Raw genomic sequence first — 18,732 nt, 5'->3', positions numbered from 1 at the left:
AGACATAAGGATAAGGCCAGAAGTGACAGCCACGGACATGTTGGGCCAATCACCAAGACAAAGTGTCTGGCCAGTATGTCCCGTCACCTTCCAGCAAGCCAGCTAGGCTTTGCTCAGTTGTCAGCCCCATACACACAAATATACACACATACACAAGATGAAAGGATGTCTCCATTACAGTTGATGACCACAGATGACCTCCAGCTGTCACTGCTCCAGGAATCCAGTAGGTCTCTCCCTGGACAGCCCATGGACTGGTTGACATTGCTGTCCTGTCATTACTGCCAGTGGGGAGCACAGCCGTTCGCACCTGGCTTTGAGTCTTCCCAGCAGTAAGCAGAAAAGCACTCAGCTTGCTGTCTTGCTCCCAGGAGGCTTCAGCCCAAGGACTCTGAGCATTCCACTGCCCTTGCAAGTCAAGTGTCCCAGCCAGTCTCCAGGTGTGACACGTTTCCTAGTCTTTCAACACAGAGTTATGCACTAATCCCCATCACCTGAGTATGTCCCAGGCTCATTTCCCACCACAACCCCATCTTGAGCCTGGCCCTATCTCCTGCACTTTTCTGATGCTAGTGCTAGCAGTTGTCTCCCATCCACCAGCACATCCCCTTTTATGTGCCAGACATCAATTAAGCTGGAGCATCGGTACAACCTTCCCACATTCCCAGCTCCAAAATCAGCCAACAGTGCACTGAACTGCCAGTACACTGAACTTCAGAGGCAAGGAGCTGGTTGTTACCTGTCAAGCAAGGTACACTCTGGATCATCTGCAAACAAGTGATGGGAGCAATGAGCCATTGGGTTGAGGTGCTGATGCCCTCATGCCGAGGAAATGCCTTGTCTGGAATAAAATGAAATAAAATGAAATAAACTAAACTAAACTAAACTAAAACAAAATAATATGCTCCATCTCTTTTAGCTTCCACTTCAACCAGTGAGAATATCCTCTCCCTCCTCTTCTATTTGAAAGGCCTCTCCACAGAATAGTTTCTCCTCACTTCCAAAACACAACAGGAAGTTTTGGAGTGATGTCCTACAGCTCATGTCTTCCCCACGAGGGAGGGAACCCATGCAGGCAACTTTTCCTTCAAATGACCAGAAAAATTGCGAGCTAATCAAAACAGGCACTGCTTCATTCAGATGACTGATTGTAACACTGGCTCTTCTCCCTCTCCTCATGTCCATTAGGTGACCAGGGTCAAATGCTGGGCTCAGAGACGGGCCAGAGGCTGCAGAGGTAGGAAGGAAAGCTTGGAATGAAGAGCACAGCCTGAGCCTGCAGTTAGCCATCACTCAGGCTGGGGCAACATTTATCTGCCAGAGCACTCCAATGCTTCCACCCTCGAGAGTTTGCCCCAATGCACTTGTAGCCTACAGAAGCAGGCTTGCTTGAATGTAGAAAGAAGGGAAGATGGAGCAGGACCAGTATCCTCAGCAAATCTCGCTGAGGCCCATGTGGACTCAGTGGGGATATGATCCTGTTCTGACATGTAAGGTCCCCCCCTCAGAGGTGTAAGTGATATCGAGAACAGAGCAAAGTTGGCAGAGATAGTAGGCATTTTTCTGTAGTGCTAGTGAATCTTTAAAAGGAAGAGAGATGCCTGTTTGAGTGGATGCACTGCCACAAACAGGCTGGGAGGGAGGTCCAGAGAGCTTCCTATTTCCAGCAGCAGATGGAAAGCTGCTGCCAGCTGCAGCAGGTCACCAGTCAGCACTCTGTGCCGCACATCCACATCTGAAGGCTGCAGATAAGGGGAGAGTGCTTTGCGATAAGGCTCCTTTTAAAGGCACCATCTCCTGTAGGAGCTTGCAGCATGCTGTGTCTCACGAAGAGGGGAGGAGAGAGAGCAAAGGCCAAAGGAACATATTCCATCCTGGCTCCAGCCCTCATCGTCTGCATTGCCAGCACTCACAGGGTGCCAGGACAGGAATTGAAGGGTTTTTTCCATTTTCCTAACGTCGGCTGTATTCTTTCATCCCTACCAGCTACTAAAACGACCTTGAGGAGGGCAAGGAAAGGGGCAAAAAGTCTGTATATGAAAGTCACCGTCGTCATGTACTTTTCATCTCCAGCAACATTATTGTCATGGATCATGAGAGAAGCTCCAAGAAGGATCTGTCAAGTTCCCCTGAAGCCTAGCTGCACACTACTCACATGAATTCGGGGAAGCTCTGTTTAAAGCATCAAAGCAGGACAGAACTGCCATCTGCTCACTGCTACATGCTGATCCCTCTCCCTCATAGTGGACATCAGAGAGATCTCTCCTTTTGTTTTCCATGCTGGAGAAGCCATTCTCTTCCCTCTGACAAGACCAAAGACCAGCTCTTCATTCTCTGGTCTACTTGTTCTCTGTGACTCAAAGCAGTGTCAAACACTGGCTAAGGATGGCAATCTATTGCATTGAAAAGTAATTAGTCTCCTTCACAGTATACAAGAAAATGCTCCAAGATGAACATCTCAATAAAAGGGACAAGGTATTGTTGCTTGACACACTTAAACTTACCTGAAAACAGCCCTTGAAGATCAAACAGACAATTCTGTGTCGGGATAGACTATATGATGCAGCAGGTCTTCCCTGTCTTCCCTTCTCATTTCTACTGTCTCATTTCACAGAAACCATCTTCATTTTGCTTTCCTCCTGCCCTGTCAGCCTTCTTGCATATTGCTTTCACATTCCAGAGTTGGATTGGATCTGCCTTATGCTGAAGACAAAATACAGATATGTCTTGCAAGTCTGGAAGGAAGAGAGCTAAAGGGAAAAGTTTTTATCTCCCCTTCCTCATACCTCCAAACTTGAGGTGATTTATCAACTGAAAAAGGCAGTTGCTAGGATGCCTGAGCATCCTTGAAGGGAATAGATCTTTGGAGAAGTGCTGAGTGCAGAGAAGCAAGACTTGCCCCAGGCCTGTGGGGAAGGCGTAACCAATCTAAACCATGTATTTCTCCTCTCTCTACCTGCATGCAAATGACAGACCTTTGTATCCTTTTTATGCATGAGAGAGTAATATGGAAATAGAGAGGAAGGTGATCATGGCATAAACTCCCCATGACTCATCAGTGGCTTCACTTTGCATCTCTCATGGATGCTTTAGTACAAGGCAGGGACAGTGATTAGAGAGATCCAGGGAGAGTGAAGAAGTGCTGGGATCATGTAATACCTGAAGTTCATCAGTGCATTGCACCCCACCAGAAGAACACCTACCTCCTGCTGCAGGGGAATGGCCAGCCTGCAGGAAGCCCTTGCAGGTATGCAGCCTGTCAGGCTCGCTCTAGATGGTTTCTCCAAATACCCCTGCAGGGCAGATAAGAGACATGGCAAAGCTCTGCCAGACAAGCCATCTGTCAGGGCTGCTCCCAAGCTTCTCTGACTGCTGTGATGTGCTGTAACAGCTTTCCAGCACAGCAGAGGTACAATTTCCATCACAAACCATTCACATTTTTTCATTCTTTTCACATTTAGGGGGATGTTGCATCCTTCTAGCACTGAAAGGGAGGAGCTTTCTCAGGGACATGGACACATTGACATGTCTCATGTCCCTTCGATACACCCTGCTACTTGCAGAAACCAATTAGAGTTGGGCCCAGGAGATAGGACTAGTTTTGGGTGGTGAGGATGATTGAAAGTTATTTATCTTTCAGTACCTTTCAGTGGTGATCACTGCTGGGAATGAAGTCTCTAGACTTCGGCTGCATCAAGTTTGTATACTTAACTATATCATTTCAGCTGAATTCTTTGTAGCATCAGAAAAGTCAGCTGCACTGTTGGGATAAAGTGGAACTAGTGGATGTTTGGGTGATGCATACTGGAGAGGAGTCTAATCAACCCTATTTGAGGGACAACCTCTCCAAATTGGGCTGCACTGAGACACAGCAAATCAAGAGGCATTAATACCCGGCAGTTTGCTGGGTGGAAAAATAAATAAATAAATGAAAGAAAAAGCATACAAACACAGCTGCTGCATCTTAACTGCTCTACACCCCCTCCAGGGACTTGAGGAAGAGCAGGCCTGTCAGCTGCTTTAAGGGACATTATCCTCGCAGTTTCTTCCCAGTGTTTATGCAGAAGCACTGCTGCTGCTTGTTTGATTGCTTGTCACTGCCAGCACAGAGAGAGGTTCTCTCAAAGTTCACCCTCCTGAGGCTCCACCATGCTAGAGCAGAGCCAGACCTGAAGTGAACCAAACTCTGGCTGTTCCCCACTCCCTGGTCATGGCCTTGTGCAGACCCAGCCCTGGGCAGTGCTCTGCACAGTGGCCTCCTCTCCCCAAGCTTGCTGCCCACAGTGTTACTGCTGTCTCCTCCATTAATGTTGCACCAAGTCTCTTTCAATTTGTCTCAAACTATCTTGGGCTCCTGGTCCACACCTGACTCACTCCTTATCTCAAGATTTTCCCTCAGACCAGTTTCCTCCTACCCCAAGCTGATTTACACTCTGCATAAAACATCGTCCTTCCTTGATGGTCCATCCTGGCTGGATCCAAATCTGAGAAATACTCCAGATTGTTCCTCTTCTAACTCTCAGGGATCAAAGACACAGAGTAACCATGATACCATCCTATGTTCTTGATGACCTCAAGTCAACAAGTCAAGGGAGAGGATATTAGATCCATTACAGAATAATGAAAAGCTACATGACACAGCAGAGTATGCTGTGGTAGAGATATAAGTCCACATTGGATTAGGGCTCTGTTTCTAGAGAAGTGTAGGAACAATTTCCCTCGAGACCTGGGGGGTGGATCTGCCAAAGGGTACTTAGCAGAGAAGCTTATGTTTTTGCCATATTTCAGTGGGATTGCTCTAGGTCTGTGTTAGAGCAGATCCCAGGGCTAACAGCACCTCAGAAGCATGAATGAACTGCAGCTGTTTAAGATGTGTGAGGTGACTACATTATTATCTCATTTTATGGAAAGAACATTGTGGAAATACAGGCACATGGTTTATCCTAAACCCAGAAGGAAGCTAGAATAATAATTCTGGTGTTTCTGTTTTCAGATTACCTCTCTCTCTTTTCCAGTTGTCACGAAAGGCAGAACGTTTCCCATGATCAGGCCCTCTCTGATTTCTGGCTTCTCCCTCATAAATACTGGATGAGCAAATGGCATAGATAAAATTACCAGCAGTTCGGCAGGGAACTGCCTGCTACACGGCTCTGCCAAGGTATAGAAGGACACCATTGTCAGGGAAAAAGAGTTCTCTCTTTAGATTAAAAAGCCAAAGTCCACAGTTCTCCTTCCCCTTTCCCTCTGTACATGCACACATACACCCTTGGATTCTGCCCTTGACCAATTTGATGGTGTAGAGAACCACTAAGGTGAGAAATGAGAGTGCTGCATGGTCCAGGCTGCTCTGCAGCTGACCCAGCCCAGGGCAGCATGGGGCTGGCTACCACTAGCCCTCCCTCCAAGGCCACAGCACATCCAAGGTAGCTCTGTTAAGTCACCCATGCAGACCTGCACCACTAGCCTTGGGGCTAACTTGGGCTGCTCTGCTCTTTGGGACTGTTGTGCCAGTCACCCACTAGGAAAAGCCCGAAACAAGGGGCATCTCATTTCTGTAACACAAAAACCCAGTCCCAGAGCACTGATTGTGGGAGAGAGGTATAACTCACATTTACCTGACAAAAATTAAAAAGTAAAGCACTCATGATGGGTACATCATTACATGCAGCACAGTAAGCCTGGGATGAAGATTTTTATTGTAAAGTTTTATCTTTAGTCTGCAAGGATTTTGCACAACTAGACTAAAAGACTGCATGTGTGGTGTAACTCACTTCAGGAATTGCCAGGGGTAGGAGAGGAGGCATAAGCATGACAATTACCCTTCCCTCTTCAATTTTATGGCATAATTTTGGTGAGGGACTTCTGGATAAGCATCATCCAGCTCATAGCTTTGGCATCTGCTGTTCTGCAGGATATCTTGCTTAGGAAGGGGAGAAGACACAAGGGAGAAACAGTCACCAAAATATCCCTGACTGTGTGGGAGTAGAGGTGACAGACACTGGAAGACCAGAAAACAGAGGAACTGTGGTCCATGGAATGAAAAATTGGGGTGAAGATCAACACTGCCAACACATTAGCATTCCTCTTTGGTAAAGTGGTGCTTGAATAAAATGAATAATAAGACTCTTGTACTGAAGTCATAGCTATAGTTCATTTTGCCATGCATGGCAAAGAGATTTCAGAAACATTTTCCATTCTAATGTGACGCCGGGAATGTGGATATTGCCTCATCCTTTCCTCTAGCCCTTGGGGTATTCCTGTTTAATCAAAACTGGGAGAGGGAAGAGTTAAAGTAGAAGAGGGAGCTTAAAAATATGCATCCTTATGAAAGAAGAAAGAATGAAATGTCATCTCTCAGCTCTGAAAAAGTTATCACATTGATTTCTGCTTCATAAAAATGAGGTTAAGTTGAATGCATTAGGCTGGCAAACTAGATAATTGCATGTCCTGAAACTGTCTTCAAAACAGCTCTTTTCACAGCAGTGCTCAGAAAATAACTTCATCAATAAGGCTCCTGCCCATTAAACCTTTGCATCTCTCTGAGTCTTGCTGAGAGGTGAAGCTTGTCCTTCCCGAGAAAGACTTCTTGCATTCACCTCAAACTAGTGGGGAAAGTAAGGCTGATTTGCATTATATTTGCATATTTCTGTGAAGAAGAAAAGAAGGTGAAAAACAATCATTTTCTCAGGGCTAGGGCTTTCTAGCTCCAGTTCCCCAAACATAGTGTGTTGCAGAGAGTCTTGCACTGTGACTGGCAACTTCTCTAGAGTGAAAGTGAGATCTGGTCTTGGGTTACGCTGCCCTGTGGGAGAGTGTTCCTCTTATCCCCAGCCAGTCTGGCCAGGGTCAGACCCTTCCAGCCAGCCCAGCCCTTGTGCAGGCCCATGGGCAGGATGGGTCCTCACCTTTCTGCATGGCTGGCGTCCTATGCCCTTCCTTGGTGCATAGAACCTTTGAAAGGCAAGAGCTTGCCTTTGGGTACCTCGTTTGCATGGCAATGCATATGAATTCTTCAACTGACAGTATTATCTAGAGCTTTTGTTGGAGTCTTTGATCTGAATGCTGCACTCCGTCCTACAGACCTCTGGGAGAGGGCTTCAGGCTTTTGCTCTGCTTTAAGTTCTATGACACAACAGCACTTGCCAAAGGAGTTTGTCTACAGATAGTGAGGTGTATTGATAATTGCTTATTCTCTCCCACCAGCTTTACCCACTTACCAGAATAAAATGGACAAGGTAGGTACCCATTACCATGTCCAGTGGTGCCTCAGTGTGCCCACCAGCTTTGAGGGGAGAGACAAGCAAAGCAAATCAGACAGGAGAAAACAGACACATATCTAAAGAGTTGTTCACACACAGATCCTTTTTCAGAACCTAAGCCCTTCATTCTGGCAGTGAGTAAGGTATTTTGCTTTCTCTTTCACCCCAGTCCAGCAGAAGCAGTTATCCAGGTCACCAGCTGGCACCTCCCCTTGCCCCCTATCTGGCTCAGGCCACAGGAGGATGCTCTGTAGGGAGATGGAGTAACTAACTTCAATCTCTCTTGACAAAAAGCAACTCCACACTGCCATGTTCCTTCTTACACTCCAAAATTCCCTTTTCTGCTCCCTCTGCTAACCAATTTGATTATTTTTTGTCTCAGGATCCTATTTGGACCAAGCTCCCGCTTCGCTAACACAACTTATGGATTCAACATGTTCATTTCCAACCCTGTCTTAGTAAATACAAAAAGTGAGGCAAGGAAATGCTGTTCTCTTCAGCTACCTCATTAAAGTTTTTCACTTAATATGAATGCAATCAATAGTGCCTTCCTGGAAGAAGCTTCAGCAAGTAGAGCAATTAATTTGCTGCCACTCGCTAAAGTTAATTTGCCTTAGACATGCTGGCCTTTAAGCATTGGGGAAGTTTGGCAAAGCATGTTTCCCATACTGCTAAAAGACAAAAACAAGTTTGGCATTGGATCAGCAACCCAGATGCTAACAGGAATCTCCCTCTGAATGGCTTCCAAAGCTGTATCAGCTATCCCCAACATCAGCACTATATATATGTACATCACAGATACACACCATGTACTGGCTCAAGGCTATGCAGAGCACTGGTGGTTAGGGCACATACTCAACCTGAGATGGTTGAGTCCCCAGCTCCACAGAGTCCTTTCAGGTTGGCCTTTTTCTATGTGGGACAGCCCTACCGAAGTGTTAATCTGTATCCCACAGTCTAAGGGAACTGGGCACTGCCCTTGGTGGGTCCTGAGCTCACAGGATTTTTCTGTGATTTGGAAGGCTCCCAATTTTCCTCAAGGATTGTGAAGATCCTTCTTTCTGTTAACAGCCATCCTTGATGTAGGCTGCAACACCTCATATGTCACCTATATAACAGCAACACCATCAGCATGCTCAAGGTCCCCACATCAGTGGGAGCATGCCCCAGTAATAAAGTGAGCAGCCTCCATGGTATTAAATCTTAGAAAATGACACTGACTCAGGAATCTTCATGTCAGACTTCAGCACTTCTCCTTTGAGCACCCTCTGTTATTGTGACACAACAGAAATAATAAAGCCTGCCAGAACCCCCTCCTCCAAAAAACAATGGCCTGAAGAAAAATGCAGCTGGCAAGATATGGGCATTGAGCTGCAGGCAGCTGGTGCTGGCAGAGAAATACAGAGACATGAGCTCCCCAAGTGAAAGGCAAACAACACTAAGCACAGTGAAGGGACACATAAGGAGCAGGCTAGGGGGAGTCTGAGGGAAGAGGAAAATGAAAGGCTGGAGCAGCAACCAGCTCATATCATAGTGATTAGAGATCATTAGGATATCAGCCTATCTCTTTTGAAAACCTGTACAATTCCATCCCAGTGTTAAAGCCCAGACTGCTGGCCGTTGTGACACAGAGAACCACAGGCTGGGCACAGGCAACACCCTCTTATTAACACGCCTTATACCCTAGTCAGTGCGGATTTCACTGCAGAGGTGGGGGAAATTTAACCCTATTTCTGCTAATACAGGCAGCCTGAGGCTTACCAGGGCCAGTCTCCCAGATTATAATGTCACACAGGCACCTGTCTACTAAGAACAGGGCAGGGACAAAACTATCCATGAGACAGCAAATTACTTCCACTTGCTACAAGCTGGATCTGAACTAGTGACAAATGGCTCTATGCCCTAATCCTAACCCCTCAAGCCATCTATTCCCCCATCATACTATTTTGTTGACAGAAGACACATTAAGCACTGCCAGAATTTGACTGTAAAATAATAAAAGGCTTTTTCTGTTTTGTGGCAGTCTCTGTAGCTGTGCAGATATTCAATTATTTGCCGGGCTCCTCATAATCCATTATAACCCATTTTTTAGGATATTCTCTTTGAAATCATATTCCCGTTGCCCAGATGAGAAGTTTAATTTGCATCCTAGCAGTAGAACTTCCTGCTAGAGAGAAACCTCACCAAAAAAAAAAGTTTTATAGGTTTCTTTCTCTTAAGAGGTAACATAGCATAAGGCAGGGGATGAATCACTGCCTACCCATGGGCAACAGAGGGAAAAAGTACTGTCAATATAGGAATGGAGAACACCTGTCTCCTTCTGTGGTCTGTCCTCCCTCTGCAAGGACATCGTGCTGCACAAGTGAAAACACTTCATTGTAAAAGGCTGTAGCAAAATCTTGAACAATCACTTTCTAATATGCCAACAAGAGATTTTTTGCCATCGATTTCAGTGCAGCCAGGTTTTTCTCTTAAAAAGAAAAATGCTTAAGTCACTTTGTGTAGTGATAATGAAAATTACCGTATCTAATAAGCTCCTGTAAGCTTTAAAGACAAATGCTTGATAATGCTGCCTTCAGAAAAGAGGTAATGTAAATTTGGAAAGAAACCGAGCCTGTTCTCCCCCTCCCTGTCACATTACCAGTGTCTGTGGAGTCTGGCTTTACTCAAGGGTGCTCTGAGGTTTTAATGAGTTACTCTCGTGGGCCTGCCTTGCTAGTCAACACAACAGAATTGAAAACATATCCATAAAAAAATCTGCTAAGCTATTTGGAACTGCTTATTGAATGGGACCTGATTCTGCTACTTGAGAACAATGATTTCACCCAGCTCCTCCTCTCTCGGGATCTAGTTCTGGATTTGGCCTAACATTACCTCCTCCTCCAGGCCACTAGCCACATTATTTTAATTTAATTTAAGGAAGGATACAAATAGGTCAGAAGAAATTAAGGGAATTAGCTGTTCAAATCAAAATGAAAATCAATTGGGAGCCATATTCTCTATAGTCCTTGGAAGCTCTCTCCTAGTTCTTCCATGTAGACTCTCTGGACTTTGAATCAATTTTCTGAGTATCTCTGAGTCTTCTTAAAAGTTATGTCATATTTCAGATGACAGAATCTGTGCCCAGTAACTGAGAAGATGCATTCCTTCTATTCTAAAACTTCTATATAATATTGAAACTTAAGGAGAGTGTGCAGAAAAAAATTCAAAATTTCCTTGACACATGTCATGGTTTGACACGACAGCCTTTTATGGTAAGGGGGAAGGGGCTGTAAAGGTGGCTTCTGTAAGAAGTTGCTTGCAACTCTCCCCAGCTCAGAGCCAGACCCACTTCTGGGGCTGAGCCAATTAGACGCCTCCACAATCACTTTTTAAGAAGCTGGAAGAGAAGGCTTCTTCCTGTTTCTTCCTTCTTCTCTCCCTTCTTCTTCTTCTGGCTGGTGGTGGTGCAAGGAGTAGGAAGAGCAAGAGAAACAACCATGCGGACTCCAAGGTCAGTGAGGGAAAAGACGAGGAGGTGTGCTGGAGCAGAGACTCCCCTGCATTCTATGGAGAAGACTGGCAAAGCTGAGATTTGTTTCCATTTTGTAAAGACCCCGTATCAGGGGCAGTGACTCATTTTCTAAGAACCCCAAGCCAGGGGCAGTAACTATGGCTGGAGGAGGCTGTATCCCGTGGAAGGGACCCAATCACTTCACTACAGACTCCGAGACAGGTTTTTATTAAAGCTATGGCTGGAGGAGGCCATGTCCCGAGGAAGGGAGCAATATTCACAGAAGCTCTAAACTGTGGGAAGAAACCCACAACAAAGCAGCTCATTAAAATTATGCCCAGAAGAGGCCACGAGCAAAGAATCCACGCCAGACATTCACCAAGGACTGCGTCCCGTGTGAAGGAACCTGTATCGGCAGAAGCCGCAGCTGCTGGGAAGAACTCACACCAGAGGAGTTAATTAAGGACAGTGTCCAGGGGGAGGGACCCCGTGTTGGAGCAGGGGAAGAATGCCAGGAGTTGTCCTCATCTGAGAAGAGAGAAGAGGCAGAGCCCATGTGTGAGAGACTGACCACATCCCCTATTCCCTGACCCTCTAAGCCGCTGAGGGGGGAGAAGGTAGAGACCTGGGGAGCAGTGAGCTGGGCCCAGGAAGAAAGGAGGGATGGGGGAGGGAGATCTTCAAGTGCTGGGTGCAATTTTCTCATCATCCTACTCCCTTTTTGCTTTTATGCCGTTCTGTTTCTAATAGGCAGTAGAATAAACTTTCCTACTTTCCTCTCTAAGTCGAGTACTGGAGTCTGTTTTGCCCAGAACCATAATTGGCAGCCAGCTCTCCCTGCCCTTGTCTCAATCCACAACAACCTTGCTTATCTTTTTACTCCCATGTCTCTGGGGCCTCTGCCATCCTAACGAGGGTGGGGGTGAATGGGGGCACCGAGCAAGAGACTGTTGTGGTGCTGCTGTGCTGTCTGGGCCAAACCACGACAACACAATAGTTTGAAAATCATCAAATTATCCTTTTCTTCAGGTTTCAGTTGCAAAAATTGACAACTATATTTTTTTCTGGCAAAAATCTGAACAAATCCTCTCACAGTAACCTTAGCATTGTGGCGGACATCAAAACCAGTTAGTTCCTTTCTTTCCCATCATAATTCCTCACACAGATTCTAAAATCAAAACATTTATATTATCTTAACCTATGTGCTATTTGGAAACCTATTTATAGGAGTAGGATTTTCCAATTGTCCCAACAAATGTTCCTTGTTGATAAGTCAAAACAGTTTGATCTTAAATATAGGTTACTGCATCTGGCACCAAACATGGTGGTAGATGTTGTGCATAAAATAGGGAAAGCTCAGCAAATTCTTCTTTTAAAAAAAATATCCATCGTATTTCCCTCTGAAAACCTAAAGAGGTTTGGGTTGGTTTTTTTTGGCTAACACACAACCCGAACTGCATTGCATCATTTTGATTGAGTATAAGGGTTACATGGAATTATTCTGCTTTTTTCTTTCTGCTGAGTGACCTTGGGACTCAGTTTGCAGGATGTTGCTGTTCAGAGCCTGCTTTTTCTGAAGGCTGGCTATCTCAGGGACAGCAGTGTGCAGGCCCAGCTCCCTTCAGAGAGATTGTGTGTATAATGTGCCTCCATGCTGCTCCCATGGTCAAGAGTGATAGACTAACCTGGATACTCTGAAGAGCTATTGGTTGGAGTAGTTCAATGGTGGAGACAGCAAGAGCTTCCCAGGATGTGGAGTACAACTGAAATACCTATATTTGCTCTATCTCTGGCAGGACAGACTATGTCAGCCCTCCTGGATCTCTGCCTATGGCTTTGGCAACTGCCAGGCACTGAAGTTTATAACATGATATTCAGGCAAGCCAGTCTCAAGCCAGTGTAAGTATGACTTCCTACATTGCAATCAAGTTTCCTATTGCAAGGTAGATACAGCAGACACTTCAAAAAGACTCTATTTATATTCTACCCTACTGGTAAATTCATTCATCGGACCACTCAAGCAAAATGGATAATGCAAATGAAACTGCTACATTTGGAATTAAGCTTAAGTTTTGCACTCCAGTGAATACGAGTGCATTAGATTTTCTTCTTTTTCTCTTTTGCTTTTTCTTTAGGTTGTTTGTCCATCTGTAGTTCCACATCTGTTGTCCATGTGTTTCAGATGTGGAGGAGGATGTCAGAGTAGACCACTGCTGAGCCAGAATGGTGCAGTTACTTCAAAACACTGGCTCTCAAACCCAGATTCTTGACTAGCGTTGATCTGGAACTGATGAGTGGCTGGTTGTTTTACAGCACTGCAGCCATAGAGAAGGCTGCTACCTCCTCACCGCAGGGTGAGTGATAAATTCATGCAGAGCATGGACAATTGCAGGGGAAGATATGGAGAGGCTCACCATGAGCTCAGGAAGCTACCACTTAGCCCTGTGCTCCATTGTAGTTACACTAATGCACAGATGTAAGGTTCATCCAGGAGGCACAGTGAGTTGATAAACATCTCCACGTATACTGGATTCCCCTCTCCTCCTCACACAGGACCCAGAGTCTCAGCAGTAGCTATAAGCAAGCCAGTAGCGATTGCTCCATCAAAAGTCTCTGCGTAAGGCCAGTACAGGTAAGCGGGTGTCTCTGCCTAGACAGAGGGCAGCACCCTCCCCCTCTGCCTGGTCCATCCACCTCTGTGAACTCTGCTTCAGGCTGTCCTACACATATTTCTATAGTTTGCACACATGCTCTTCCTCAGTGGACCAGCCGTGTGTTACTCACAAGTCTTTTTAGCTTATCTGGTCATATGCAAAGAGCCTAAGCAAGAAGGATGCTACCTAGGAGACAAGATAGTGTGGAGGGGCAAAGAAGAACAGAAGTCTTCATCAACTCCTTCTCCTTCTCAGTCCTTCTCCTCCTTTAACCCTGCACAGCATCTTGCCCCTTGAATACACTATGAGTAAGTCTGGTTCAACACTGCTCCCTCCTGCAGGAATTAACACTTCCAGATCACCACTGTGGGGAAAGATTCATGTGAGCTTTCAGAGATGGATCATCTGCAGCACTTCAGAGTAAGAGGAAGAAAGAGCTGTCAGTGTGGTTCCAAGGAGCACAACCATTTACTCCCATGCAAAAATGAAGAAGCATTTCTCTTCCCCGTCTCCTTGTTGCTTTGTAGCATGCACTGCACCAATTACAAGGGATTACCCCTTCTCTCTGCTTCCCATCCCCATTTGAGAGGGTGGAAAACCTTCAAGTATTCTACTCTCTCTGGGAAACTGCTGCTTGGGCCAAGCCCTGTTTGAAAAAAAAAGACTATCATGTTTGCTCTGCTGGCCTCTGCAATGCATAACACAGTCTGCATTGCAGTCTCAAACTGCAATTCAACACCATCTGTCCCTTCCACTTGCAGCACTGCATCATTCCAGGGAGTCTGTTCTTTGGAGGTCCTGGCAAGCACCTGGCTGTGCCATTCCCCAGGACCCATCACAGCCAGTAAGAGGGAAAGTGTCCATCAATTTGTATTGTGAGATTGAAACTAGAAATGGTTGCTCAGTGACGCTGCATGAGAGGCAAGACAGGGAAAGGGCACTGATTTGCTTTCATTTTGCTACTTTAAAAACCGAATTCAGTATAATCAACGGCAAGTACGCTTAAATTCTCTTCAACCACTTTACAGAAAGGAAGTCAAGGAGCAGAGACATGCAAGCACGGAGTGCTGCACTGCCAAGGCTAGATGTAAATCTGTACAGAGGAGCAACTGTAACAACAGCCTGAGCTACCAACTTGCCTTTCCTGAGCATTCTTGGATTAGAGGACAGGGAAGCAATGCAACCGAGGGACAAGACAACAGATCTGGAGATATTTCTTTGCTCTGCTCAGTCTGACTTACTGAGTCATGCTGGGAAGGACACTTTTGCTTTATTTATCTCCATCTCTCCATGCACTTCCTGCCAGTAGCCTGTGCTATGAAGAAAATCAATCCAGCTGTGAATTTTTCAGGGCAGTCTCTCCCTATACATTTGCACAGCACCTTGCACAATGTCACCCCAAACTTCAACAAGGTGTTATGCTCTGCTGTAAGTGAAGCATTCGCAAATTATTTCCCCACAAAAAGAAAGCCTGAAATTTGTATAGTATGCACCAGTGCTCTCTTTCCGAGTCTGTGATGCTGGGAGGAGGAAAACGGTTCAGCTCTATCATGAATTAGTGCTCTGACAGCTCGGTGCAATCTAGCCGTGACTTGCATGGCTGCTTTCCCTCCACATTCCCAGGAGCACACTCTGCATTAGATCATGCTCTGCATCAGGCTCTGCTCCAAACAGAAGAGAAAGTATGGGAAGGAAGATGAAATTGCCTTGACCAGTTTTCCTTGTCCTGAAAACATGTTCCTGACATGTGGAGAAAGCTGCAGGGAGCTTTCTCTCTGCTTTGGAGAGCACAGAGACAGGAAAAAATAACTAATTTTCAAGCTACTTGTGAGGTTGTGACTTCACTCACATTACACCTGACAACTCATGCAGTGTACTGGAGCTCCCCTGGGAACAGCACAGGGTCCTGGGGTAGTAAGGCTCTTGCTCTTCACCAGATCTTTATGTCTTTAAACAGACTCTATTTGTCTGCAGATTGCTCTTCTGTTCTCTTCCTCTTAACATAGTGTCAGAATTTAGAAAGCGGCAAGGTTATAAATGCATCACCAAGCCATTTAGTCAAGAGATAAGCATGTAAAAGATGATGTTTTGGTAAACAAATGCCAGAGGTTCTGCAAATTGTCTGTCTCTAGACCTTTCCCCTGAGCTGTTTCTGGGCCTTTTGGGGCTCTGAGAGGAAAAGACCGCACTGCTTGGATAACTGCTCTGCTCACCAGCAGCTCTGTACCTACATGCTTCCTCAGGGTATCTGCCTGTGCCATCTCTTCTCCCAGCTCACGCATCAACTCCACAGATTATATACACTATGATCGTGAAGCAGGCAGTGCGGTCTCAAGTGAATAAGTAACAATATGCTGAAGATCCTCTCGGGAACCTGCTAAAGGCAAAGCATTAGACTTAAGATACAATTCTTAGCAATCACGGTGGTATGAAGCAGGAGACGGGGCATTCAAAGAAAGCACTTTTGTGTAATACCAGTGTAAGTGTAGAAAAGATTTAGGACACAAGTGCATCAGAGGCTCTGCTTACCTCCTCCCACTGATGAATATAGCGAATGAGCCGGGAGAGCCGCAGCAGCCGCAGGAGGCTGAGGATCTTCGTGAAGCGCACGATGCGCAGTGCCCGGGCTGTCTTGTACACCTCAGAGTCAATGCGTGTTTCAACGATCAAGAAGATATAGTCCACAGGGATGGAGGAGATAAAATCCACCACAAACCAGCTCTTCAGGTACTTCATCTTGATCCTCTGTGGGTCTAGGATGATCTCTGTGTTGTCCTCCACCACAATGCCTGTTCGGAAGTTGAGGACAAGGTCGATGAGGAAGAACGTGTCTGAAACCACATTGAAGACAATCCATGGGGTAGTGTTTTCATCCTTGAAGAAAGTGATGCCCACAGGGATGATGATCAGGTTCCCTACCATCAAGAGCAGCATGGTCAAATCCCAATAAAACCTGGGTAGCAAGACAGAGACAGGTGATATCAGCTATAGCATAGGAGATCAGGGACCTAAAGCCAACAGAACTCATGTGCTTCACACATCTCTACTGTCATTCCTTCCTTATGCTGTGCTAGTCTCCCTGATGTCCTCAGAATGAGTACTTAAGATCCCAGGAACACTCATCTCTGGCTTAAAGAGTTCAGTAAGGAATTGTGCACATGGCTGGACATGCCTGCTTGAAAACTTCCACAGGGACTTCAGAGTCACCGGAGAAGAGAATGCCGTACTTGCAGTTACTACAGCAACAGTTAGGTGTAGGGAGAGAGAGAACAAGTATATGAAAGGCCTTGGGGCTCATACGCCAAGAAAGCCATTTGGAGTGAAAATCATCAGGCTTGCTCCTACTGCCTAATCCTTCTTTACGAGTAGCCAGCACTGACAGCATTTGGAACCGGACAGAACTGAAGACTGTGCTGTGATCTCCTGTTCAGTTTAGATTTCTTGCTGACCCGAGTTTACGCTGAGTATGGACTTCAGGAGTATAGTCCACACCCTATACTTCCATGTTGTACTGAAATAATCAATGAAGCTTGGAGTCATGTGCCTGGAAATATCTATTTAATTTTTAAAGCAAGCATCAACAAAATTTAACTACCCTTGCATGAAGCACAGTCTCCAAGAAGCTTATCTTCACTTTAGTGGCAAGATAATATTATCCCGTGGGCCTTACAACAACATTCATTTTTGGTTTTGAATGCACACAGAGTCTGAAGCTCCTAATTTATCTATTTGGGATTTTTAAAAGATTTTCCCCAGATAAATTTAAAAGATACACAGTAACACAATATTACCACATTTTGGCCAGAATGTGGACTGGATCTCATACTTTATTGAGGAGTCTCCCAAAGAAGACTCACTGGCCAACACTGTGATGCTCCAGCCCCTTCGAAATGTTTCACAAGTAGAGACGCCCTTTTATGTGGTTTCACATTGCCTATATTTCATCAGCTCTACGTTGGATGCTACAGGGCAGTTGCTATAATATTGTGAGGTATCTAAATAATTTGCAGTAATTGTCACAGCAAATGAGCAAAGTCAACAGAGCAAACCAATTATCAGATCTGGTTGCTTCAACCAAACCAAACCAAACCAAACCAAACCAAACCAAACCAAACCAAATCAAACCAAACCAAACCAAAGATGCAACATCCAGAAATCTGCAGTGGCTCTTCCAGTCAGTACTGCAAATTACCACGATGTTTATATGTTTTTTAAACCTCTGAATATGAAATGCTTAACTTCCTAGACCATAAAAAAGGCAACAGCAAGTTAACACAAGGGAGAGAATTAAACCTTCCGTTAAATCAATTGTCTCAATAGTGGTTAAGTCAACAGAGTCATTCTGGCTTTACTATGATGTAACAAAGGCAACTGTTGAGTTTGCTGAAGGACACATGGTCTGCTTAGATTTGCCTTAAAGGTCCTAAAAATCTAGCTTTTGGCCTAAGACTGAGCTTTGGACCAGACAGAGCTGCTGCAGAACAGTATCACTATAGTGAGGCAACCGTACCAATTTGTTAAACTCTCAGCAGAAAAGCAAAAAGGACAGGATATGCTTTAAAAGCCTTCTCTGTATAGATTCTCTGTCCCTGTTAAGAACATAACACTTTAAGCCACTAAAAGTATTTTTAAGATTCCAGCGACTACACATACATAGGCAGCATCACAAAACAGCAACACACCAGCAATTCTCAGGAACATTCAGCAGAGGCTGACAGGAATAGCCCTTAATATGAGCAAAATTATCATACAATCATAGAATCATTTTGGTTGGAAAAGGCCTCTAAGGTCATTGAGCCCATCTATTCACACTGCCAAGCCCACTACTAAACTATGTCCCTCAGCACCTCAGCTACATGGCTCTTCAATATCTCCAGGGCTGGGACTCGACCACCTCCCTGGGCAGCCTGTGCCAGTGTTTAACCACCCTCTCAGTGAAAAAGTTCTTCCCAATCTCCAGTCTAAACCTTCCCTGGCACAACTTGAGGCTGTTTCCTCTTGTCCAACCACTCATTACTTGGGAGAAGAGACCAAACCCCATCTCGCTACAACCTCCTGTCAGGTAGTTGCAGAGAGTGATCATGTCTCCCCTCAGCCTCCTCTTCTCTAGACTGAACATCCCTAGGTCTGTCAGCCACTTCTGATAAGACTTGTTCTCCAGACCCTTCCCCAGCTCTGGTGCCTATCTCTGGACACACTCCAGCCCCTCAGTATCTTTCTTGTACTGAGGGGCTCAAAACTGAACACAGTTCTGTTAATGAGGTTTCTAAAAATGTCATCATCTATCTCCTTCTTGCTTTCAAGGTGTGCCATGATCGTGTAGGCA

At 45.4% G+C, this 18,732-nt stretch overlaps 1 protein-coding gene across 1 annotated transcript in view; it reads right to left on the bottom strand.

Annotated features, from left to right (window-relative positions):
* HCN4 (hyperpolarization activated cyclic nucleotide gated potassium channel 4) overlaps window positions 1-18,732 on the bottom strand; it is a 111,906-nt gene that overhangs the window by 66,394 nt on the left and 26,780 nt on the right. The window contains exon 2 of the mRNA XM_061999910.1: window positions 15,936-16,359. Coding sequence (XP_061855894.1) covers window positions 15,936-16,359 — 424 coding nt within the window. The remainder of the gene's footprint in view (window positions 1-15,935; window positions 16,360-18,732) is intronic.

The sequence above is a fragment of the Colius striatus genome, chromosome 7, assembly GCF_028858725.1.
Source record: "Colius striatus isolate bColStr4 chromosome 7, bColStr4.1.hap1, whole genome shotgun sequence".
In the NCBI taxonomy this organism is placed as follows: domain Eukaryota; kingdom Metazoa; phylum Chordata; class Aves; order Coliiformes; family Coliidae; genus Colius; species Colius striatus.
The sequence above is the reverse complement of the archived record's forward strand: the minus strand, read 5'-3'. Positions and strand labels throughout refer to the sequence as shown.